The sequence below is a fragment of the Sander lucioperca genome, chromosome 7, assembly GCF_008315115.2.
Source record: "Sander lucioperca isolate FBNREF2018 chromosome 7, SLUC_FBN_1.2, whole genome shotgun sequence".
NCBI lineage: Eukaryota > Metazoa > Chordata > Actinopteri > Perciformes > Percidae > Sander > Sander lucioperca.
The window spans coordinates 39,138,241-39,164,045 of NC_050179.1; the positions used below are offsets into that span (position 1 = coordinate 39,138,241).

General features: G+C 41.2%; 1 protein-coding gene across 2 annotated transcripts in view; it reads right to left on the reverse strand.

Annotated features, from left to right (window-relative positions):
• Positions 1–25,805, reverse strand: part of ripor1 (RHO family interacting cell polarization regulator 1) — a 76,408-nt gene that overhangs the window by 44,356 nt on the left and 6,247 nt on the right. Inside the window, exon 1 of one of the 2 annotated variants that reach the window (XM_036003211.1) lies at positions 6,247–6,552. The exons of the other annotated variant lie outside the window; for it this stretch is intronic. Coding sequence (XP_035859104.1) covers positions 6,247–6,265 — 19 coding nt within the window. The 5' untranslated portion in view covers positions 6,266–6,552. Of the gene's footprint in view, positions 1–6,246; positions 6,553–25,805 lie in introns of those variants that run through there. 2 annotated transcript variants of the gene reach the window in all.

Sequence of the window (25,805 nt, forward strand, 5' to 3'; positions counted from 1 at the left end):
CTCAGAGAAATACAAAAGGTGTGCGTTTATATAAAACATAAAAACAATAGAAGGTGTGCGTTTATATAAAACATAAAAACAATAGCTGCTGACATCTCTGTCAGTACTGGCAGCAGGCGAGGTACCTGTGTTACAGTGAAGAATGACGCAGTTCAGAAGAAAAAAGCAGTGATTCAACTAACAAACTAATATTGTTTGGAAATACCTTACGTCTTGAGATGGTTATTGTATAAAAATGAGGTCAGGTAAGGGTCTGTATGTTTAAGTGAGGGACATTCATCTCTTCCTGTAAGGGACCTGTAAGAACCACACTGTAAAAATAATAGATTAAACGTCCAGGTCTGAAAAGTGAAGCCAATGCGGAAAAGCCTTAAAGCTGCCTTCTATCTCATTTCCAGCAGGCTCCACTGGCTCCAAAAAGAAATCAGTTTCTATAGAAGTCTATGAGAAAATGAGCCTACTTCTCACTTGATTTATTACCTCAGTAAACATTTTAATAATGACTTTATGGTCTCAATCGCTAGTTTCAAGTCTTCTTCAATACAGCATGATGTTCATTTAGTAAATGATGGTCCCATTTATTTTAAAATAGACGATAAAGCAGGGGATGCTTTAGAAGTCAGTCAGGACAGAGGCTTAGCAACGCTAATCATGCTAACACTGTGAACATTCAAATAGACCTCAACTTGTTTTTGTCCAGGTTTTTCATCTTTAATTTTGACCCTCTCACTTGTGTGTGTTTCACTGGAACATTGTGGTTGCCTAAAAAGGTCTTGTTTAGCATTCTGCCAACAACGCTAGCTAGCTTACGCTAGCATTAGCTGGTAACTTAAGGGAAAGTTTGCAGATTTTTTGTTCTGCCGTACGTGCAGATGGATGGCACCAGTACCCGGAGGTCCATGTTTACCTGCCGGTAAAACTCCACTTTCCCTCTTTAGCATTTAGCCTAGTGCAGCACCATTGCAAGCATAAACAACAATGGCGTGGCTCCCCAGCTCCACCCTCTCATCCAAAAATCATCACATCAAAAAACCAAGATGGCAATGGCCAAATTGCCAAACTAAGAGAGAGAAGAGAGAGGGAGAAAGAGAGAGACTCCTGTCTCTGGCTGGCAGCACACAGGAGCGACAGGAAAGTTGGAAATGTACAACTGACATGAAAAGAATAGCCTCAAAGACTCAAACGGTTTCTCCTGGTGAAATGTGGCCACTGACAACACAACATATTAAGCTAGGTGAACAAAAGGTCAGTCCTTAGTATTCCTCCTGGGATCATTCATGCTTCTTCTGAAGTTAATAGTTCAGTTTCATAACTCCGGTCCTTTCCTCCCTCATATTACTGTCTTTAGAAAAAGGAAACCCAGGAGGGAGTAACATCCTGCAAGGAGGGCAGGGTCAGGAAAGGACTAGTGCAGTTTATGGCTATACTGAGTCACAGGAATAACCCAACAGCTTTACTTTACAAACATGCTTGCTCACTTCCAGGAAAGGGACACTACTGTAGTGTCTGAAAAAACTTTTATTATTTTTATTTATTAGCTTAAGGGCCATAGCAGTGAGCATCATGCCTGATTTTGTAGCATTAGCGTGCAACAATTATGTAACTTTGACAATAAATACAGGTAGACACTGTGTAAGTTTATATTCAAAGAATCCAAACTAGAAGCTGCCTGGACAGTAGACAGATATTCAAAAATCTTAATGAAATAGTTTAACATTTTGGGAAATGCAAGTATTTGCTTTTCTTTCCAAGAGTGAGATGAAAAGATTGATATAATCTCATGTCTGTGCATTAAAGGGGCAGTGTGTTTACAGCTGTTGGGGAGTACTATTGCATACGTGAAAAAAGTTGCATAAAGCCATGTGTGTCTCCAGGGAGCTGCAATCTGATGAACTGCTTCAAGAGACTTGGAGTTGGAGCTAAAGACTACAGGTTTGTAACAGTGGAGTTAGAAAGAAGTTAGCAGACCTCTGTAGCCCGCTCCTCATATTTGTTGGGTGACCATACAGCACACCCGGCAGATTTGAGTTGCGCATGCTCCGATTTAAACGGTTTACGACCTAACGCCAAGGGATCCAGATCCGGCTACAAGCAATAACAAATAACAGAAAATGGAAATAATTTCAAAAACGTAAATAACAGAAGATGGAAATAATTTCAAAAAAGGAAATAACAGAACAAAAAAACGTTTTAGCTATCTATGATTGTTTGATTGCTAATGTTGGCTAAAAAACCCCCCGCAAAAACGCCATTCAAGTGAGTTTTAGCTATCTGTGCTTGTTTGATTGCTAACGTTGTCGGCTACTTCAGCCTCTAATCTAGAACTGACATCAGGGATCATGCCGTGAAAATGTGATGCCTTACGCTAAATAATAAATTACTGCTATGTAATGTACCTATCTCATGACTATTCTGTGGCGAAATGCAAAAAAACAGATCTGCGTGAAATCTGGTCTAGCCTACCTGTGTAGGGCTGGTGAGGAGGAGCCCTTGTCTGTTTAAGTAGGAACCAGACTGCAAGAAAGCTATAGGGACTTGGTAGAAATTTGGAATGAGATGGAGCTGAGCTCCTGCAGTGCGTGCATGATTTGAATGTCAGCGCCCCCTGATATCCAGTGCTTTTGCGATTGTCTCAAAAGTGGCGCATGCGCAACTCAAATCTGCACTCGACTCACTTTGGGTAGTGACAATGAGTGATGGAGAATCGGATCGGGGAGAGATCAATGACCCGTCACTGTCATCTGATGACGAGGAGCGCGCAGCTCGCCCGTATCATCGCAGCGCAGCCGCCCTCAGACGCTGACGTGACAGGTGCTTACCGTTACGATCTAGTGATAGACATCCTAGTTGGACGTAACTCGTGTAACATTAGCAGTTTCTAACGTTAGCTTACTGCACTAGCTAAACTAATTATAAATATTTTATTCTTTACTGTCGGCTCAACCATTACGGGACCGAAGTGTCTACAACCGGGAGCACGCACTGGAAGAGCGCAGTCACAGCTGTGTGTGTGTGTGTGTGTGTGTGTGTGTGTGTGTGTGTGTGTGTGTGTGTGTGTGTGTGTGTGTGTGTGCTCATAACTGACTTTTAAATAGTTACTTTGTCAAGTCGTACTTATTATTTCAGAAAAGAGATACAAAAATTGGCAGTGAAGTTTCATGCATCACTTAAAACTTGTTTTCTGTCAAACTTGACAGATGCTGCAGTGACTTCCTGTTTACATAGCCATACAGATGTTTCCTCAATCCTCGCATCCCATTTACACAGAAAGAAGGCCTTCCTTGGGTTTTACTGGTGCAAGTGCAACTTGATTCAGTAAATCACTAGTTTCCAACTAGCTGCTGGTAACTAGAAAGTAGGAAGGACTTCACACACCAACTTAGTGATACATTTACAAACTGCTAGTGCAACACAAATCAGAGCTTTAGAGCTGGCAGAGACAGGCCTTTATACTCAATTCCTCTTTTTCAATCATTCTTAATAAGAAGCCTGCTGAGTTTACTTGTTGTTGCTTTGTTTGTACTTGCTGTCATGGCAACTTCAGCATAATATTAGGGCTGCAACTAACGATTATTTTATTTACCTGTTGAAGATATTCAGTTTACCGTCACAGAGGAGTGAAGAAACTCAAAAATATTCCCATTTAAGAAATTGCAATCAGAGAATTTTTACTTATTATGCATAAAAAAAAGGACTCCAGCGTTCACTCCTATCAGGATAACATCCATGCCACACAGATTGTTTTTTTCCCTGCCTTCACTACTTTGTCAGTCTTGACCACATACAGTATATGGGGTTTGGCTTCGGAGTAGTGTTAATGTTTTACCAAAAAACCTGAAAAACTGTGTGAATAAATTTGTCTTGCCTTTTTTCCCCGGAACAAAGATGAGTCTTTAATGACACAGAACAGACTTTATGAAACATTAACTGTGACTAAATTGCTATATAATATCGTTGACAAAATGGACTGTTGAAAGAGTTAGAGGAGAGGTTACAATGCCGTAATGGTTTCTCCAGTCTATACTGAAAGTGAACGGGCTGGTTCCAATGAAAATGCCAGGACCAAATGCTGCTGCACATAACGCTGTGTACAGGCTGGGAAACATATTCTGAATGAGGCATCAGCAGACTGTCTTAGACAAATCTAATGTGGATCTTCCAGAGTTGCAGTGTTTTAGTAAAAATTCCCTTTCAGGGTTTTCCGTGCGATTGTAAGGTGTAGGTGCACACACAGCATAGGTTACAACCCCTTTAATTTGGCAGACTGAATGTTAAAGCCTCGTATTAGCTTCAGCTGAACTTCACAATGGATTCTTACAGAGGGACCGTGGATTTTGTCCCCATCACTAACACTGAAATCGCTTTAGGAAGGGATAATAGTAATAATTATATAGCACTTTTCAAGCATTAAGCACAAAGTGCTTTCCAGGATATGAATTAGGAATCAGAAACCCATTGTAAGCCCCCCTCCCCCTCTCCCCCATGACATACAATAATTAGAAGAAGCAGCACTTAATAAAACAGTAAGATAGTGTCAATAACAGGAACATGTATGGAAATGCATCTAAAAACACTAAAATGATAATACAATCAAGCATCATTTAAATACGTAATCGTATCGTGCCTTCTCCGTTCATATTAGCTCTACTGCCCAGATCTTTAAGTCTCGTCTTAAAACACATTTTTATTCTTTGGCGTATGATTTAGTTTAGGGACATTTGTATAGAAGTGTGTTGTTTGTATGATGTTCATTGTGTCTATATTTTTATTGTCTTCCTTTGTTTTTATAACATAATATAACTTTGTACAGCACTTTGTTCAGCCTAGGTTGGCCTAATAGCTGGTTTGATTTGCATTGATATGGATCTTATCTCAGTTAGCTATTAGGCTAACTGAAATCAAACCATGCCAATCTCTAGGTATGTGAAGGGTATGTGATGATGTGGGTCTATTTTAATTCCAAAGGCCAAGGGAACTTTATCAGGATGCATAGTATCCTGGATCCATGAAATAACTGGCCTTTAAAAATAATAATCTGCCTTCCTCTATGGGAATTTAACATAGGGGTATGTATAATTATGGCCCCTGTATTTTAAGGAAGAACATTTATTTATTTACAATACCTTATTCATTCACAAAAAAAAATTGGTGTCCTTAAAGGTTGGATTTTTCCTCATTTTTTTAATTAAGGCATTAAAATCAATTTCCAAAAGATGATTTTTTTATTCCTCTTTTTAGTCAACTTTAGCATGGGTATGAATACTTATGAGCAGCACTGTTCTGTGTTTTAATGTCACTTTAATGAGGTGACGGATATGAATGTCTCCTTAATTCAGTCGTGAAATATTAAAGCTAAAAAAACAACTAAAACTGACTGATTTACATTCCTTTCCATAGTTTTTCTTGAAGGTTTTAGTTTTCATTTAGTTTCAGTTTTACTAAAAAAACATATCTCACTGCTTATTTTTGTTTTCGTTTACTCTGTCAGTATGGACAGGAGAAACAATACAAAAACTGCATCAATGTACTGTAATATGGGCATGTGAGTATTGTAACAAGACAGACATCAATAAATATAGAAGTATCCTTTAAACTCAGTTAAGCAGCTCTGGATATTCACACCATATCCAGAGCAGAACTAGGTATCAAAACCAGCCCTGAAATCAGCTTGAGTTAGTTTTTAAGAAAGAATTCTCTAATTTCCAGTTTGTTAAATGTGAATATGTTCTAGTTTCTTCTCTCCTCTGTGACAGTCAACTGAATATCTTTGGGTTGTGGACAAAACAAGACATTTGAGGACGTCATCTTGGGCTTTGGGGAACACTGATCTGATGATTAATTGAGAAAATAATCTACAGATTAATGGACGATGAAAGCAGTCGTTAGTTTCAGCCCTATACTTGGCAGCACAGCGGCCTCTAAAGCGGATTATTCATTAGTAGGAGAAACACTTGTTTTGACATCACCGATCAATTCAAATAAGTATTTAAGAAAAGTGCCTGGAAAATGCATTTAAGACCGAATGCATGTTGCTGTGTTCAGGGAGGGACCTCTATCGACTCGTACAACTTTAACAATCAAATGTTGCTCTAAACAAGTCCCAAGTTTGGTCTCTCAACAGCTCTCCAGCCATCTCCTCATAATAAGTTACAAACCTGTTAACCAGCAACTAAAAAAAAAGTTAGTTTCATCCTGACAAACAGGAAGTTAATGATTAGAGAAGAGCTGCATGGCACTGGTTCCTACCTCCATATCCACTGTACATGGTAGCTGTCCTGCTGGATGTTGGGAAGTATTTCTAGCGACAGGTCCACCCAGTCCAGATACAACCGCTCAGACCTTGCTCCAAGTGGACTCTTTGTTGCTGTACTTTTGGATCTCTCACTTTTTCTTTCCCCCTTTACCCGCTCACTCTCAATCTGGTTCCCTTTTCTCTCTATCCCGGTCTATTTGCCTTTTTCTCTTCCCCCATATCCACTGTCACAGTTGTTAATCCTTCGTCCACTCACCTACTGATCCTCTCTCTCTCTCTCTCTCTCTCTCTCTCTCTCTCTCTCTCTCTCTCTCTCTCTCTCTCTCTCACACACACACACACACACACACACACACACACACGCTGATAAGAAGAGGCGGTGGAGGAGGGGGGGAAGAGGGAGGGGGAGGAAAAAGGAAAAAGCAAGGCGGTCCTCCCTCCTCTTCTTCTTCCCTGCTGACATCACCGGTTTTTCCTGCCACTCCTTCTCCTTGCTGGACATATTGTTTCAGACCACACACACAACACAAGGCTTTACCCAACATCCTCCCACCACAGTATCAATATCCAGTTTTCCAAACACCATTAATTCAGACTCATCACTGCAGGGTTTTTTTTTAACCATACTTTGTGCGGCTTTAAATAGTTTTGGGGAACTTAGTGACACATTATTTACATTATTATTTATTATTTTTTATGAGAAAGAAACCTCGGGGACATAATTGAGAAGCCTGAAAAGTGAGGCTACACTTACACCGCCAAGTTTAGTTTAGTTTTGAGCTGAAAGCGTGCACCAAGTGTTTTTATCTCCAGTAGAAGAACTAATCTCCATTTAAACTAACACCCCCAAACCTCATATCTCATCAACATTCTGGTATACTGGACATAAACAGGAGGCAGCGTGGAGACTCCACCCACTGCTGGTAGTTGCCATGGTAACGTTAGTAGCTTAGTCTCAGAGAACGAGACGTCGTGACCGATAAGACCCAATCAGGAGCAGAAACATTGGCGTCAGTGTCGGCGTTGCCAAAGGTCTCTGTTTGCGGCCGTTCAGACTGAAACACAACCCCCGAGGTTCCAAACCAAAACGGATCAGAAGTGTTTCCTAATGTCTCCGGATTAGGGGCTCGGAAAAGCCAGAGCAGGGGGAATGAGAGGGGGAAACACCAGAGCAGGGGGAATGAGAGGGGGAAACACCAGAGCAGGGGGAATGAGAGGGGGAAACGTTAGAGCAGGGGGAATGAGAGGGGGAAACACCAGAGCAGGGGGAATGAGAGGGGGAAACACCAGAGCAGGGGGAATGAGAGGGGGAAACGTTAGAGCAGGGGGAATGAGAGGGGGAAACATCAGAGCAGGGGGAATGAGAGGGGGAAACACCAGAGCAGGGGGAATGAAAGGGGGAACCCCAGAGCAGGAGGAATGAGAGGGGGAAACACCAGAGCAGGGGGAATGAGAGGCGGAAACATCCAAGGGGGTAAGCCTCGCTTCAGAACTCAAACCTCCTATGGCGCCATTTTGATGCTACCAAACAATCACCCCCCGTTAGCATTCCATTGACTGCCATTCATTTTGACGTCACTATGACAGAGAATAACTTTACATCTGAAGCGTTTAAAGACTCTATTTGTCCATTTTTTATTTCTAAAGAAATACGACAATGTATAAAAGGCTCCATTACCTTGTAGCTCACGTTATGGCTCCGTAGCAGACGTTTTTATAAAAATAGGCTAATGATTATGTCATAACCACGAGACTTACTGTCTCATAGTAGAGGAATTACCGTATAGTACAGGAGAAGCTCTCAGGCAGTTTGGACTTACATTAGCTTTTTAAGTTTAATTACTAATGTTAACTAGCATTTTAGTGATCAATAATTAGCCTGTGTCTATGTTATCTCCTTACATATACCTACTCTCTCCGTCTCTGCTAGATTGGGAATGATTGAGATTTCTCTTGGCACAGCTACCAGAAGACTTCCAACTTTCAGACAGGTTGCTCACGTCACATCTACGTCTTCAAGCTCAGTTGGAGGCTGCTCAGTAACGCTCAGCCATCACCGGGAAAGTGCTTCTAATATCCTTCACTGGTCTCCGTCCAGAGACACAAGATCTGTTGGTCCATGATATACTGTCTATGGAAACACCAGAGCAGGGGGAATGAGAGGGGGAAATGTATACAATAGTTCAAACTAGCTCCAACTCCAGCAGCTACACATTGTTGCATCAGTATTAAATGTACAATATGTCATTTTCCGACGCTAGGGGTCTCTCAATCAAAACATAACAAAAGATGGAGAATTGCCGTCATTGCAGTCCGTTTCTCCCAGTTAGGATTCCTTCAGTGTTCATCGTTCAGGAGGTTTTTACCAGAAGCCTAATTATGCTCTTCTCCAAAATAGACATACCTGGTCATCCAAACCTGTAAAAACACTGAATAAAGCGATTTCACAGTAAAAAAAAAATAAAAGTGTTTCCACTAACTAAAGATACAGACGTCCGATGACTGAATAGAGACTGAAAAGTTCTTATCCAAGTTCAAGAAACGACCAAGATCCAAAAAGTGTATCATAACAATGTGGCTCAAAACTGTTAAAAAATTCAATATCTGGCAGACAACCACAACAGCTGACGCATACACAAAGGGGATAGGACGCCATCTACAGGCGACAGCAACCAAATGTAACGGACCAGAATCACATATTTTTGATTCTGACATACACTGCGCCCCATTCTCCACCGCCAAAATAACTGGTATCTCGTGTTCTCATGAATGTAAAAAAAAAAAATAATAACAAAAGCTTCACTTCCCAAAGTGTCCCACAACTGCTTTTGTCATTTTCCTTTCATAAAAAAAACATATAAACTACGTGTTACGCTTTTTGCCTTTTTTCGATTCAGTGTATCTGAAATGTTTGTAAAACACAGTGGAAACACAAGGAAGAACAGAGTTCTTAAAAGCTCCGGTTGTTGGACGCCCCCAGGTTACAGGTTGCTGAGTTACTGCAGTGGGAAAGGACTGTTGGCATCTTGAGTTACAGTATATCTACTGCTTGTCTTCCAATCGTCAAAAGCAAGGACTCAATCATCATCACAGTGATAACTTTCCAGAGTTGTGAAATCCAGTCTCACAGCATAATACATCACCGGGCGGGGATTTGTCATCTGATAATAAGCCTCAAGGATCCAACACTCAACCTAACATCCAGGAAACAGCACGCCCACACCGACATGGCCCCTTGCATTCTTAGTGTTCAGTCTTGACACCTAACAGCCTCAAACCCAACTAGTGTGTACTTTATTCCTCTTTTTAGTCAACTTTAGCATGGGTATGAATACTTATGAGCAGCACTGTGTCTATATATATATATATATATATATATATATATATATATATATATATCTCTATCAACACACTCTTTTAATGTACAACATATTTTTCTAGTAAATATACCCATTTTAAAATGTTATTTGCTACTTAAAGGGTTTTCTAGAATGCTTGAATCATTGCCCTATTTCCATGGATAAAGACACCCATGGCTTGTAAGACAGCCTGCTGTGGACAGGAGTGACAGCTCAGTGTTTATCTGGGAAGAGCAGCTGCTATTTAACCTTCTCTCACACAATAGAAGCATCTGACACACACAAACAAATAACATGTTCACGGGTTATCTGTCCATCTCACACTAGGACCCACACACAAGACTGTAATTAGGATTTTTTTTTTGTCTCAATAGATTTAGACATTGAGACTCGAGGCACTGTGTATACAGCAGCTGCCCAGGTGATTCATCATTCACAGCTTTAAAGGGTAACTTTAGTATTTTTCAACCTGGACCATATTTTCCCATGTTTTTGTGTCAAAGTGACTGATGGGTCCAGTGCGTGAAACAAGCTTCAATGTAACATTAATGGGCAATTGCGCACCTTCAATCTCCGGCCACTAAAAGTGCTGTTTTTGCCACTGACTATTCCAATTATTAGTTATGTTATAAGTGTCTGACATCATTATGGAAAGGATCCCTACAGAGATAGACCTTTTTGTTAAAAAGTAAGATCATTTTTGTTTAACATGAAACGGCCCTGAAATCAGCATCACCAAACCCACCAGACTCCATGTAAATAATCACTACTTTTATCATCGTAAAACACACTTCATTCAAAGTCGACAGAAACAAAATAAAACTACCAAAAGGCTGTCTTTGTTCTTTTCCACTGTTCCAACAATCCCCACTCTGGTTTGGTTGAAATAAACCCTTATATGATGGCTCTATACACGCTAAAAGTCCTGTTTCTTTACATTTTAAATAGTGTTGTCTTGTAATCCCATATAGGATGGCCCAATTGTTTAGCGTGACACAAAAATAAATAAAACTAACTAACTAACTAACTACATGGAGTCTGGTGGGTTTGGTGATGCTGATTTCGGGGCCGTTTCATGTTAAACTAAAATGATCTTACTCTTTAACTAAAAGGTCTATCTCTGTAGGGATCCTTTCATAATGTTGTCACACACTTAGAATAATAATCTGAGTCTGTCAGCGGTAAAAACAGAACTTTTAGTGGACGCTAACTGACGGTGGACAAGACGATTGTGCAAAAAAAAAAATGTTTTTCTCCCATCCCAGAAAGTATGTGTGGTGTAGCCAGACCTTACTCCACAGTGCTGTGGAGAATATGTCTGGCAATGCGAGATTTTTGGTAATTCAAATAGATCCTTTCCTGCTACTATTGTTTCGCACTAAAGGCTTTTCACGTGGAGGATGTTATTGTGAAGCACATACAATAACTGCAGGCTATTTTTTTCTTGGCTTACATATGTACATGAGAAGAGATGTGCATGTGTGCTTACACTTGAAATTGATCACCCCCACTGTCTGGTATTCCACTCCAACATGCTTTTCAAAAGGGAAATACATTACAATAAGGAAAAATGAAACCTTCAATGAGTTACTTAAGCATTTTAGTGGGCGGTGTGCATGGCTATTGGAAGTCTACTGATTTAAGTTGCAACAGTAATTCAAAATGTTGTTCTTTGGGTTTAGAGCAACGCTGGCACAACTCATAATACACACCCCCACACACCTGCTGCTTTAAATTCAACTTGTCTTCACTTAATTCATTTCAACTACTTTTTCTGCTTAGTCACACACACACACACACACACACACACACACACACACACACATTCTTTCCATTCCTGTAATATTTCTAGACCAGGTATGCTGCTCGGTCCCCTCAATCTTCCTCCACCAGAGATTTTCTTGGCCTTCACTTTTTCCATTTGTGGATCTTAAAGCTCTGCTGCATTTTCCTATGTGTAAACTGCTGAAGCCTCAGATTAACATTAGTCTGGCTACACCACTTATCTAGTCTGGGATAGGGGGAAAAAACGCTCTGGCTTGTTTGTATTTCTCTCCTATCACAACTGTCCTGGGCAGCGTCCAGATGCAGCAACAATGCCCTTGCAAAATAGACAGCGGAAAAGAGGGACATCCGGTGAGTCTGTCAGGCTTTATCCCAGCAACCGTTGAGCCAGGCTATATAAATATGAACAAGGAATGATTACAGCTCCAAAAACTGTTTCAATGAACATGTAAGTACCTGACTACTGGTTTAAGACAGAGTTGGGAATTTTCTTATTTTCCCATTCTTCTATAAAATGTATTCATCATCTCATCATATTGTAACTCAGATACAACATCCGGATTTAGGTGCCATGTGGGGAAATTGTGCATTTTACCTATGACTTCCTACATGTGAAAAAAGAGGTTTAGTGACCTCACGTAATTCTAATATAGCGTTTCCCAACTTCAACCACAAGTCTAATTTGCCAGAATAAGTCAGGCTTTTCCCTCCCTAAGGCTGAGGCACAGCACCCAAGCTGTGTTGAGCATCTCCTAAGCCAAATTAATTTAAAATCAATGCGAGCATCAATAGTAGTTCATTTAATGGATTGTTTAGGTGCCGCCGGATGTCCCCCTTATTTTCGACCGGATGTCCGTCCCCTTCCTCTTTCTTTGTGTTAGCGTTCTAACTTCTGGTGGATTTATGAGGATTATGGTTAACTGCTCCTCAGATCTCTGCAGGGTAAATCCAGACAGCTAGCTAGACTATCTGTCCAATCTGAGTTCTCTGTTGCACGACTAAAACTACTTTTGAACGTACACATGTTCCACTAAAACAAGTTCCTTCCTGAGACTATTTAGCAGCAGCACCGTGGCTCCGTCCGGAGCTTAGCACCGACCAAGACGATTGTGATTGGTTTAAAGAAATGGCAATAAACCAGAGCACGTTTTTCTCCCATCCCGGAATGCTGTGTGGACTAGACAGACCTTCCCCCGCAGCGCTGTTGAGGAAGGTCTGGCAATGCGAGACTACATCAATAGTAACTAAATGGCTTTTCTCAGATCTAATGATTGTAGTCAGCCCCCTGTGGACTTCTTAACAAGTTTTGTCTTCAAGCTTTTTGTGTTATTAAATTATTTTCTGCTCTAGCATTTTCAACGTTTTAGACACAGATGAAGTGATAACAATAGTACAAAAATACGTGAAATTGCATTTTTTTCATCATTCTTGAGGTAAATAAAACCCTAAACCCCCCACCAAATACGTGCACCTAAGTCTTCCACAAACCTAGGGAAAACACGTAAGTGCAAACACCTGCGAAGGTGTGCAGGGCCTTTAACAGCTGAGGTGGCAGATCACAAGTAGCACACATAAGTGAATCATTTGGATGTATCCTACTAGGGGTGGGGGAAAAAATCGATACAGCATAGTATCGCAATATTTTCCGTGGCAATACTGTATCGATACACAGACGCCAAATATCGATTTTTTTATTATATTTGTGTTGCTCAGTTTGTCTGCTTGATAATCCCATTTTGCAGCAATAAAATTGAAGTGAGATGAACAAACAGAGAAATATATCTTTTTAGATAAAACAGATGTTGACAAAGTTTCCTTTTGGCGAAAAAATTTGAAGTTGGAAAAAAGGTAATAAAGTGCAATATATCGCAGAATATTGCAAAATGTTTAAAATCGCAATAATATCGTATCATGACGTAAGTATCGCGATGATATCGTATCGCGAGGCCTCTGGTGATTCCCACCCCTATATCCTACACTTTCTTTTGCTCTCCTCTCCTTTATCCTCTTCAGGTGCTCCTACATCCCTAAATGCTAGTGAAGGCAGTTAATCACTGCACCTCTACTTTCAGTTCTCCCTCTTTTTCACCATCAAACATATAAATCATGGTTTGTATTCCTCACCCAGTACTCCTCCTCTTCCCTCCTTTAAAGAGGCACATACTGCAAATGCGTACAACTATTTAACTGTACAGCAGGGCAGATGGAAAGTTTTATCCATTTAACTACAACTTTTGTACACTTTCCATGACTGCTGACCATTTTCTAAAGCAGGGATCTTCAACAGGAGGTCCGGGACCCCTGGGGGGTCCTCTGAATCAATGCAGTGGGGGCCTCCAAATTATTGTAATTTTTGAAAGTTTTTAAAAAAATTAAAAAGTCTTAACATAAATCAATCATAATATTAGCAAATATGAATCCCCACTGAGGATAGGCTTACTGGCCTATAGGTAAGGTAGTCTCTAAGGTAGCCATCCACAGATACATATACATACATATACAGTTTAATATGCAACTTCATCTTATACAATATATGTAGTAGGGGGTCCCTGCTCCGTCTTTCGGTTAAGGGGTCCTTGACTTAAAACACGTTGAAGTTCTTCTTCTAAAGCATAACAAAGTCTTAATTTAAAGTCAGTTTCCTACCTACCAGACAGCCACTAGTTTTTGTTCATTTAGTACAATAGATAAAATCAGAACTGCTCAGAGCTGCAGATAGCCAGTCTATCACAGTGGAGTATTTGCAGTTACAGTGTGTTTTTGCCCAAGTTAACAGTATCATCATGTGGTGAGCAGGGACAGTGTTGAGACCTCCCTCTGCTGGTCCTGAAGTCCTAAAACTCCAGCAGTATTTTGAATCCAAGTAACAACCAACTTCACATTGTCCTTTTTCCAACTGCCATGTTTGCTTATTGTCTGTTCCTGTAACTGGGATTGTTAACATACTGCGTAGTAGCTATTTAATGCAATACTTTCCTTGATCCTCTCATGTACCACTGGGATGTTCTCAAAAGTGACTGTGATGGATTATCTTTGTAAGCAACTTTCATGTTTCAAGTTATTATTTCATAGTGTACTGACCTACGCAAAAACAAAATTACCAGTCTAAAAACTGCATACCATTTCAGAAGAATGGTACTGGATGTACAACCACTGGTCTTTGGGAAGGCTGTTGCGATCTAGTTTTCTCATTATGTTAGTCTTTTAAGAGTAAGATAGAAAAAACATGTATCTCTGACTGCACATGACGCACATTAGGAAACAGACACACCTTCTATTATACCTTTGTTTTAATTTCTTAGAATCACTTCAATTAATTGTAAAAGAAGTGCCAGAGGTCTCTGTAGGATGAGGTCAGATAGTGATTTGTATCATGATGCTGCATTTCCTGCCTGGTTCTGTACAGACATCACACATTTACAGCGTGTCCTTTAAAACACTGTCAGTAGAAACAGCCTTTTTTGTTTACCTGACTTTGACAGTTATTACATGTTCATGGATATACACAAATGCCGATGTAGGAGAATGTATCTACAGTACAAGCTGACAGCAGTCAGTGAAAGAGTGAGTGAGAAAGGGGGAGGATGTAGGGGAGGATTCCATAAACAGAGGAATCCTGAAATATTTCACAGGGCAGATTCATGGAGGCTGGCACAGCATCACACACACACACACACACACATTTTTTGATTTGTCTACCACACCACTGTTAGGAAAAAGGTATATTTCGAGGGATACACCGACAAACAAATATTGGTTGATGCAGAATTTCATTATATAGACCTAGCTCCAAAAACACTGGATCCTACACTTCCCGTAACACAATTCAAATAATCATTTTGTCAGACCCTTACTACTTGGTAAAGTCCATGCACTGGTTTGTTATGCTGGCTTTCTTTATTTCATTTCTTCTCAAGCCCAAACTTTACAGTCTAAAACAGTACCAACAGTACCAACAGTGCTCTCTCAGTGCTCTCTCTACATCCAAATTTAAAATCTCTATACCTCACTGTGGGAACTATTTGGGATCAGTCTTCTGTAACATGAAGTTTAAAACTGAGTTAGAGGCTCACTGTAACTGAGTGAATGTGCCAGAAAGCAAAACAGAAGATGTGGATCAAATGCATCCCCCACCCCCCCCAAAAGAGGTTTTCAGCCAGTGCCAAAGGAAAATCACAAGCGCCAAAACGTCAAGATAGAAAACATTACACTTCATAACATTTTATTTTTATAACACAATTGCATTATTGTACAAATTAGCAACAACAGGGATAGCGGTTACCTAATGTAAGTCATTCTTACATTTTTCAACTTAGGAGCAAAATGTGCTCATTAAGGAAAAAAGTTACCATCAAGCCCTGTTCATATTAATTAAACAAACTGGACTTTGGGGTAAAGTTGTGGGACCCAGGCCCAGGTCCCGGCTGCGAAAGCCTCCTTACGGCACTATATTCCATTATATTTTTATATTTATGCCACCAGAATTTTGTGTTTTCCTTGACATAAATAAAAGACGTTTTTACCATAAATTGGTACCTAAAAATGTATCAGAATGCAGGAAATTAAGTGTTTTATGCTGATGAATTTCCTGGAGGGCGATCCCCACAACCACCACTCAATATGTGTCCCCCAAAGGCCCATTCTGAGCCAGGAAAAACCCTGATTAATCCACCTATCAGCACCTGTAAAACTACTTACTATTGTTAAAAATGATAGGAAAACCGAAATGTAAAAAGTACAGTTCTTGCAGGGGGTTATATATGGGTGGGACCAGCAGAGAATCAAGAACAGTGCTGAAGCCTTTCTATCTGGTTGCCTGTGTGACCTGTTTCCTATTCCTGTTAACATTCCCTGGATAAGGTTAAAAATAACCTTATCCAGGGAAAGGTTAAAAATAATCTTATCCAATAACCTTATCCAGGGAATGTTAACAGAGCTCCACAATGTCCTGCTTTTAGAATTTCACACTTATACACTGGTGTCCAGGTGTGTGCCTCAGTCTAAAAACTCTCTGGTCTAATCTGTGTAGCTGATCTCCTGCAGCTGTTAAAAGCTACACATTAATGTAGAAAGGTCTGGCGCTATCAAACAAGCCCTCATATCTTAGCAACTGCAACAAGCCACAGCAGGTTTGTCCCCACATACTCTAGCGATGCATGGGGTTCTAGTTATGTCTTTTCTTTTTTTTTAGCATTTTGATAACCCAAACTGGGGCCATGGGACGACAGAATCACACTAGCCGTGACGCCCCAATCGGGCCAGGGACGTAAAGTTCCCCCCTACTTTCAGCGTCCTTGCTCGGACCACACCCATCTTCTATCATGGCCTTCATTATGAATTCAACTACACACCTGTAAAGTTCTGTGACTGCATTTTGCATGGTTGTGAAGCTATCGCAGCCATCACGGTGACAAAGTCTGTCCGCAGACAGAAAGATTGTTAAACACATAGCAAAGTAACCGCCAAACCGCCTCTGTGGTACACCTCCTGCTACAGTAGGTGTCTCCAGGACCAAAATACACGAACAAAAGAACTTCAGAAGTGTGTTTATCTTCTCTAACATTAGCTGCTAACATGACACTACCTAAAGTAGTAACCTAGTGTTACTTCCAGGCCAAGAGCACTACTGTGTTGGAGCCAGTCCAGGGTGTTACCATATCAGAGTTTAAGCTAACGCTAGGGGCTGTGATGTGCTCTTGATTGGATTTGGGGAAGTTTACACAATGCACCAAATTCATTACTCGATAGAGTTATAGAATATTTATCTCTCATCCTATAAGTGTATACTCTTGTTTAACTGGATAGAAAAACTGTACAAACAATAAAGCTAAAATCTAAGGTGTGTTGCTTGTCCAAGTATCATTTCCCATTGTATACAGCCACACAGGCAGTGTATGCCTTTGATAGATAGTGATAGTAAAGACAAGAAATGGAGAGAGAGATGAAAGGTCCCCGACCAGATTCAAACCATGGACGTTGCGGTTCATGATCTGCGTCTTATCCCATAAGTTACAGGGGCATCCATGATGACACATTTTTTCCTTATACTGAACTACTAATACTTGGGCACATTTCACCTTTCAAAATACGAACACTTCCATTTCTTTATTCCCATGTCTTCTGCATAAATCATTAGCTGGTGGGAATGTTGACTTTCTGCCTGGACCATGCAGCTTTAGCCTCAGTCATTTAGCACGATATCTCGTATGTAGCCATCAGGAGCATATGTGACACTTCCAGGGGTTCTCGTTTTTAAAAATGTCAGCTGGAGACAAGATTCGACCTACTCACAGAGTCAAGTTAATAAGCCGGCTAGCTGCCGTTGATAAAATCTGCGAGTGACTGTCGGCATTTCAGAAAGCAAAATAAACGGTCGCAGATTCATTTGTCTACCTGTGTCTTAAATAAGGGACCAATAGTTTACTAAGGATTTTAACCAGTAAACCTGCAACTACTGCAACAACTTTGCTGAAAGGCCTTTATTTTGAAGCAGCAGAGCAGGAAGGGTTAATTTTGCTTTAACGAAAGCAAAATCATCACTTAATACTAAAATTGGGAATTGTCAGTAGTCTCACACAGCATTCCTGGATGGGAGAAAAACGTGCTCTGGTTTATTGGCATTTCTTTAAACCAATCACAATCATCTTGGGTGGCGCTAAGCATCGGACAGCGCCACGGTGCCTCTGCAAAATAGTCTCAGGAAGGAACTTGTTTTGGTGGAACATGTGTACGTTCAAAAGTAGTTTTAGTCGTGCAACAGAAAACTCAGATTGGACAGATAGTCTAGCTAGCTGTCTGGATTTACCCTGCAGAGATCTGAGGAGCAGTTAACCATAGTCCTCACAAATCCACCAGAGGTTAGAACGCAAAGGAAGCGGAAGGTGATAACCGGCTGAAAATGAGGGACATCTGGCGGATCTTCGGGCAGCACCGGCGCAACCCCCAAATGAATCGTCGTCGACATAGACTAATTCTCCAGTAACACTTTGTCCCCAGCTCATACAGCCTGACTTTGAGGTGGTCAGATTGCTCCTCCTTACATTTAAGCGTGCAGAGACAAACCCTGTACTGCACTGTATTACACTGTTCTGTACTGCACTGTACTACACTGTATTGGCTGATGAAACAAATAATTTTAATCATATTGAAGTAGAATGAGCTTGATAATGACTCGACAGACTGTTCCTACTTCACTAAGCATCACATGACTGGCTCTCTCTGTGTGTGTGTGTGTGTGTGTGTGTGTGTGTGTGTGTGTGTGTGTGTGTGTGTGTGTGTGTGTGTGTGTGTGTGTGTGTGCGTGTGTGTGTGTGTGTGGACCACTGTGAAGTGGGGACTTTCTGGTTAATCTCCAGCTGGCTACTAAGCAGCTTAACTGTCACTGGAGTGTAGCAGGCTAATTACTAGTTTGTCTACTATGGTTCAGAGTCACACATAACCATACTGAAAATAACCTATACATTAATACTTGGGTTAAAATAGGTCAGAGGATTTCAATTATGCCTTGCATTTAGGTTGGCAGTGTATCAAAGGTGTCAGTTTTACTTCCCATCGAATATCAAACTGTGTATATTAATGCGTTATAGACTTGAATGTTTTAAAAAGACCAACAACGTTCTGGATTGTATTCAATGTTGTTTTACGTGAATACAACTGTGGAAGTGAAATGTTATGCTAGTGCAATTTCATGTACATCATCCTTATGGAGTGCTGACTGTACCTGAGTCTGTGACTCTACACTGTTAGGCCGGTGAGCAGGATGTGCACGCAGGGAAACTGTTTCATTAGGTTAACCCTTGAGGTTAAGCTTCTGCATGGGCAGGTCAGGTAAAGAGACACACAGAGCAGATGCTGTATTGATGGTTGACCACAACCTGTTAATAGTTTTTTCCCCAGCTTTTTTGACTTTTAATGAATAGCTGAAGTTAAACAGAAAAAGGGGTAAGAGAGCGGGGACGACATGCAGCAAAGGGCTCTGGGTCGGAGTCAAACCCTGACCTCTGCAGTAAGAGCTCAGCCTTAGTCTTAGTATATTGGGTGCACGCTCTACTACGTGAGCAACCAACTGGACGCTTCAAACCCAAATTCTTTGAAGCAGTAGGGATTCAACAAAGTTAGACCTGTCCAGGCCCCAGTCCAAGTGATTCATCATTAGGGTACAGCACACATTTAACTGATTGGCTGGCACTTAAGATATCAACATTTCTAATCTTATTCCATTACTCAAGTATGATCCTGTATACATAGTACATTGTAACCTTGCCCACTCAGCTTCCCCCCCAGTCCCTTGTCAACTGCCTGCACAACATAAAAACATGGATGTCATCTAACCTACTCAAGCTTCAAAGCAACACAACTGAGCTCATGGTTGTGGCTTTCAAAGCGCTGCTTCAAAAGGTTGGAGATCTCCTCAATGTGAACGGCTGCTCCATCTACCCATCCCCAGAAGTCCGCAACCTGGTCATTCCGGACCCAGGCCATCACTCACAGACTCTGTGGCAGAGACACTTATCCATGCCTTCATCACCTCCTGGATTATTGCAATGAAGTCGTGTCCGGGGTACCCAGCACAGCCCTGGAAAAGCTCCAGTATGTGCAGAACTCAGCTACCAGGGTTCTCACTTGCACCAAGCCCTGGCAGCACATTACCCCCACCCTAGTCTTTATCAACAACGTTTCTTTTCCAAGATTGTTCAGGTTCCGCCTGAAATGTTGCTGGATGTCCCTAATTTTTGGCCAGATGTCCGTCCCTTTCCTCTTCCTTTGTGTTGGTGTTCTAACCTCTGGTGGATTTGTGAGGACTATGGTTAACTGCTCCTCAGATCTCTGCAGGGTAAATCCAGACAGCTAGCTAGACTATCTGTCAAATCTGATTCGATTCAATATCAATTAGGTCACGGAAATTGAGTTACAATACCAATTTTGCTTGGATATATAAAGAGATTATTATGCTGTCAATTGTAAAAGCAAGAACAACCCTCAATATGTTTTAATAATGCACCAGGTTAATGTTAACATTAATAATTAAACCCTGAAAATGTTGTTTCAAAAGGACTTTTTACTCTTTTGCTCTAATCATAAGGAGTGTGCAAGAGAATAAGAGAGAATGAGCAAAGCTTGTGTGATAATAAATGTCCTAGTTAAAGCAAACTCAACACTTCCTGTAACTGCTTTTCAAAGCAAAAGCCTTCCAGGAAAGAGACTAAGGTTGTTTCAACAGTAACAGCTGCCCAGGACTAGCCTGACGTGGTCATACTCAGATTCTAGTCAGAATTTGCGTCTGGGGGCGGCCTCTAGCTCACCCAGTGAGAGCATTCACCCCGTGTTGGCTGAGTCCTGCAGCGGCGCGGGTTCGGGTCCAGCCTGCTGCCCTTTGCTGCGTGTCATCCCCCATCTCTCTCCCCCCTTTCTAGCCTGTCCACTGTCACTGTATAATAAAAAGGGAAAAGCCCCAAAAAAAAAAAAAAAGAATATGAGTCTGATGCTGCTCCATTGGGCTGTGATTATGGGGCGTGTTTCAACCAAACTAGGAAAGAAAAATGCCTCTGCACTCAATTGGATAGACCTACAACCAATCAGAGCAACAGATAGCGTCCATCGGGGCCAGCTGATAAATTAAACTTTTGCCGAATCCTGTAGGAAGGACGGCAAAAACATCTTTCTGATCGACAAATGCCTTGATCGGGGTTCTCTGTTCCTCTTTTAAAATGAATGCGCTGTCGCTATCTTCTGTAACAGACGCGATGGCGGAATCTACACATCTCAATTCTCCAGCGGCTTTGTTGTAAACGAATTCAACCCAAGCGCTCTTTGGTAACGTGGTTGATTACGTTACTGTTGATCATCTGTCCATCATTGTATAAAGCCCACCCTGACAATTTGATTGGTCCAAACAGCTCTGGTTGGAGCATAGTTGCTCCACAACGGATCAAGTCCAGACCAAACTTCCCGACCTCAAATGTTGTGGGCGGGGCTAAGTTTGGCTGGTATCCAGGCTAGCCCAGGACCAGTGCTGAAAATAACAGCAACCAACCCAGCAATAACCAAACTTCCTTCAATCCCATAGGAACTTACTTTTGGAAGACCTGAAAAACAAGAGGTCAGCAAAGGGCTAAATAGCTCTTTCAGTCAGTGCAATATATGATTACTGCAACAGCTCTGTTATTATAAAAAAAAAAAAGCAACCCTGCATGAGTCACTCTGTACAGTACGCCAGTGCACGGACACACACAACTGACTGAGTCAGAGGTCAGGTCAGGTAGAACTCTAAGGTTTGATAATGACAGTGATCTCAAGGTTCCACCCATGTGTACCTACTGTACGGCTGATGACTATTCCAATGCTTTTGACCATAGACAACAATAATTCATGTTTCACCCCAATGGTGAAAATACACTACTAATATATAACATTTGATCAATTATATCAAAACGCTTCTCCCAATCAGTTCAAGGTTTAAAGGTCTTTCCAAAGAGAATATCTTAAGTGTGGACCAGTTGTAAACTAATTAGTGGTCAGTCTTCTGAAGTCCTTAAACTTCATCTCTTAATATTCTCTCTTTATGGGTTGTAGACTTAGCTGCCTAGATGCTTAGTTCAACAACAGCATTTTGCGATGCTGTTGAATTGTATTGCATTATAATGAATGTGGTTTTTAATAATTTATATAAATAGGGTATGCTAAATATTTGAATCACCTCTAATACACTGACAACTAAGTGTACATTTCAACATGTAGCAGGATACAAGATCTCCTTGGACATATCTGTGGGCAAAAGCTGCACAAAAGTGAAATTCTTTACATACTTCACAGTATCATCTTGCAGGTTTAAAAGTAATGGCTGCTTGGTTAGGTTTCACCTACAACCAACATAAGTCTAAAGGTTCCTCATTATTAAACCTCAAAGGTTAGGCTGCCAGTATGCAGTATGCCTACAAATGTTCCAGGCTTTACAACACTGTCTATCTGAAGAGTCAAAGTCATTGACTCTCATTTTATCTTAAGTAGACCAGACTGGTGTGTGTGTGTGTGTGTGTGTGTGTGTGTGTGTGTGTGTGTGTGTGTGTGTGTGTGTGTGTGTGTGTGTGTGTGTGTGTGTGTGTGTGTCTATATAAGTGTTTCTATGTCCATGTTTGAAAGTTTGCGTGTGTTAATTGGCTGTTTGTCCAGTTCTTCAAGGAAATGTACCCCACCAGAGGAAGTCATTAACTTCAAAGGACCATGTGTAACTGTGTGTGTGTGTGTGTGTGTGTGTGTGTGTGTGTGTGTGTGTGTGTGTGTGTGTGTGTGTGTGTGTGTGTGTGAGAGAGAGAGGGGCAGAGGTCTAAGGCTTTCCAAAAAACAGAATGCCCGCTGGTTAAACCACATCAGGTTGCTTTTTGGACCTCAGAGCTGGTTTATTGTCACAACACATGTTCAAACTGCCAATCTCTCTGTGGTGCTTCAGTTTTCACTGAACTCTTCCTCTTTACTATCAGCTGGAACGACACACACATACTTAAAAAATAAATAAAAAATAAGCCACATTCAAAGGCAAGGGGACATGTTTGCATCATAGACGAGCGAGACATAAGAATCATCATAAGAAGTGAAATGAACACAGTGAAGCGCAGTCTCTTCTCGAAGGTATTCACACAAAGTGACAGAAGTAGTTGATTAAAGAATGTAAAAAGAGAGCTTGAGGAGTTTGAACCTGCGCCCGCTTTCTGACTGATGCATAACTAAATACTACTGCATAGGAAAAAGTTTCCATGACAGCTTTCACCATCAGCCAGAAATTACACAAATTTAGAAGTAGAGCATCGCATTGATTCATGCAAAAATCGAATCAAATTTATTTAAAGTGTAAAATCACCATTAGACACGGTCTCAGTTCACTTTACAATTAAAGGAACACGGAAATAACAGACAGCAACAAAACAATGGAACAGCATTAACCCTCGTGATGTCTTCCCGTCCACCAGGAATTTTAGATTTGAACTTTTTCTAATGTTTTTGACACTTTAAAAAATGTTTTTGTCACTTTTCATCACCTTTTTTAAATTCATGGTCAATAAACCTAATTTATATGACATTATACCTAATTTTTGAGTTAAAAAAAGCAGAAATTATGAATTGTTTTGACTAATAGTTGAGATCAGAGGATGTTTAGTCAGGATATGCCATTTCCAATTTTATTAACCATTTACATTTTTTTTTCAAATGCTATAAAATTGAATAAAACACCCAAAATTCAATGAAAGCAAACATCAATTGTACCTGCAAAGAATGTTGTATGGGTTCCATACAACGTGCATGCATCCATGTTATTTTGGGTAATTTGGTTGTAGGAAACCCATTTTATATATACCCGAGGACAACACAAGGGTTAAAGCAGTAATAATAACCACTACAAAACCAGCAACATAAGACAATAAGTGAAAAGGTTTGTCTGTGAAGGACTCAGAAATGATGGTGTGTTATGGTTGGCTGTAGTATGAGGAGTAGAGGTGGGTTTTCAATCGAGATTTAAAAATGTCAGCTGAGTGAGCGTCTTTAACATGTAGTGGGAGGCCATTTCAAAGATGAGGGGCACAATATTGAACAGTTTGCTTTTGGACCACAAAGGAACCACACTAGTATTTGGTTGGGATTAGACTTTCTTAAATAGTGTTGTTGACTGAGTTTGATTGACAGGTTTAACAGGTTATGCTTCTGTGTCGAATCTACAGGGTACCCCCACATACCCCTCTGTGTCTACGCTGGACCCTACACCGTAGCCTGACGTGCACCTCTCGAAAAATGTAACTACACGTCGCAGTGACGCACATCGCTCGGCCGTGGCTTGGCAGCGTTGCATTTCCTCCGACTCATTTCCTGGTTCTCCTCCTCCATCAACATGAAATCAAGGAGAGGGTTAACTTCTCCTGCTCCAGATTTCCCACCGTGGTCAGAAAGAACAGGGGAGACACTTTGTTTCTCTCACTATGACTCTAGAGTCGCTACTTGCTCCGAAGCTAATCGCAGTCACTCTCTCACTTCTCCCTCGCCCACACACACACACGCCGGCTCGACGCACAAACCAGCACACAAACATCAGGCCACTTACGTAGGCTACAGAGAAAGCTCTGCGTGGAGCCTCCGCAGAACCATAAAACGGCCTTAAGGGTGAAAGAAACCTTGATCACCTGCTGGTAGCCTGCTATGTTTGTGGAGGCAATAATGCAATGCTATGCGCACATTTAGCGTTGTGACTATCCAAATTGACCACATTCACCACTTTACCAAACTAGAAACATTCCAGTACCCTGGAAGTGTGAATGTGCCAGACAAAAGGGCGTGGTCCTCCAGAACAGCTTCAGTGCTTCCTGTCAGACATTCTCCAATGGTGAGGAACTCTGCTGGAGAGAGGAACAGCATTCCTCCAAAAACATATATCCTCATTCGGTTTTTAGTTGATGGTGGTGGAGAGCGCTGGTCAACCGGTAAATTCTCGCTGCGTTCCGAAACAATCATGGCCACTCAAGACAATGGTTGTGATTCCGCCAAGCCGCGACACAGCCCATCCCAGAAGCATCTCTCCCCTCTGCTCCACTAAAAATATGCGCCAAGTCTGTTTTTTTGAAGGAGCTGCGGGTTGTTCCACAGGCCGGGCAGGAAGGGAAGGGCTAGAGCATCCGGTCAATATCAAAATAAACACCCTCTGAAGACTCCCGATCAGGGTGATGAAATTGGTGAAACTGTCAATCTACCTGCCACGTTGGCGGGTAGCCAATGAGATTTGAGTGATGCAAAACATTTCAGACCGTCCTGCCAACATGTATACATTTTAACATCAATGTACGCTGTCACTGAACCTGCTGCTGTTTCCATACTGTCGGCTCTCTGCAGCGGGCAGGGCTGCTCCGTTTCCCCCGCGACTGACGCGCACACATAATCACACACAAACACACACACACACACACACACACACACACACACACACACACACACAATCACACGCAGACACACGCACAGACACACACACAATCACACACAAACGCACACAGTGGATGCAGGAAAAAACGCAGATGAGACCTACACGATGACCTAAATTGAGGACAGCTACTCTCGTTATTGTAAGTGCAATGATAAGTTAAAGTCCAACAAGTACTTTATCAAACCGTATGAATGTGTGTCCCAGGCCAGGATAGGAAATTAACTAACTATGTAAAGATTAACAAGCCACTGACAATGACAGATATGTTCATATTTGATTCATTTAATACATTCTTATTTTGTGTCTTAAATCCACCAGCCTTTTTCATATTTTACCAACATTTGCAGCATCCTGAGGCTTTTTGGTAAGGTTCCTAGGAAATCTCAGCCCAGAGTAATGAATTAATAGTAATAAGTATTATTCTCCCCAAAACAAGTTTCCTTTTTATTTA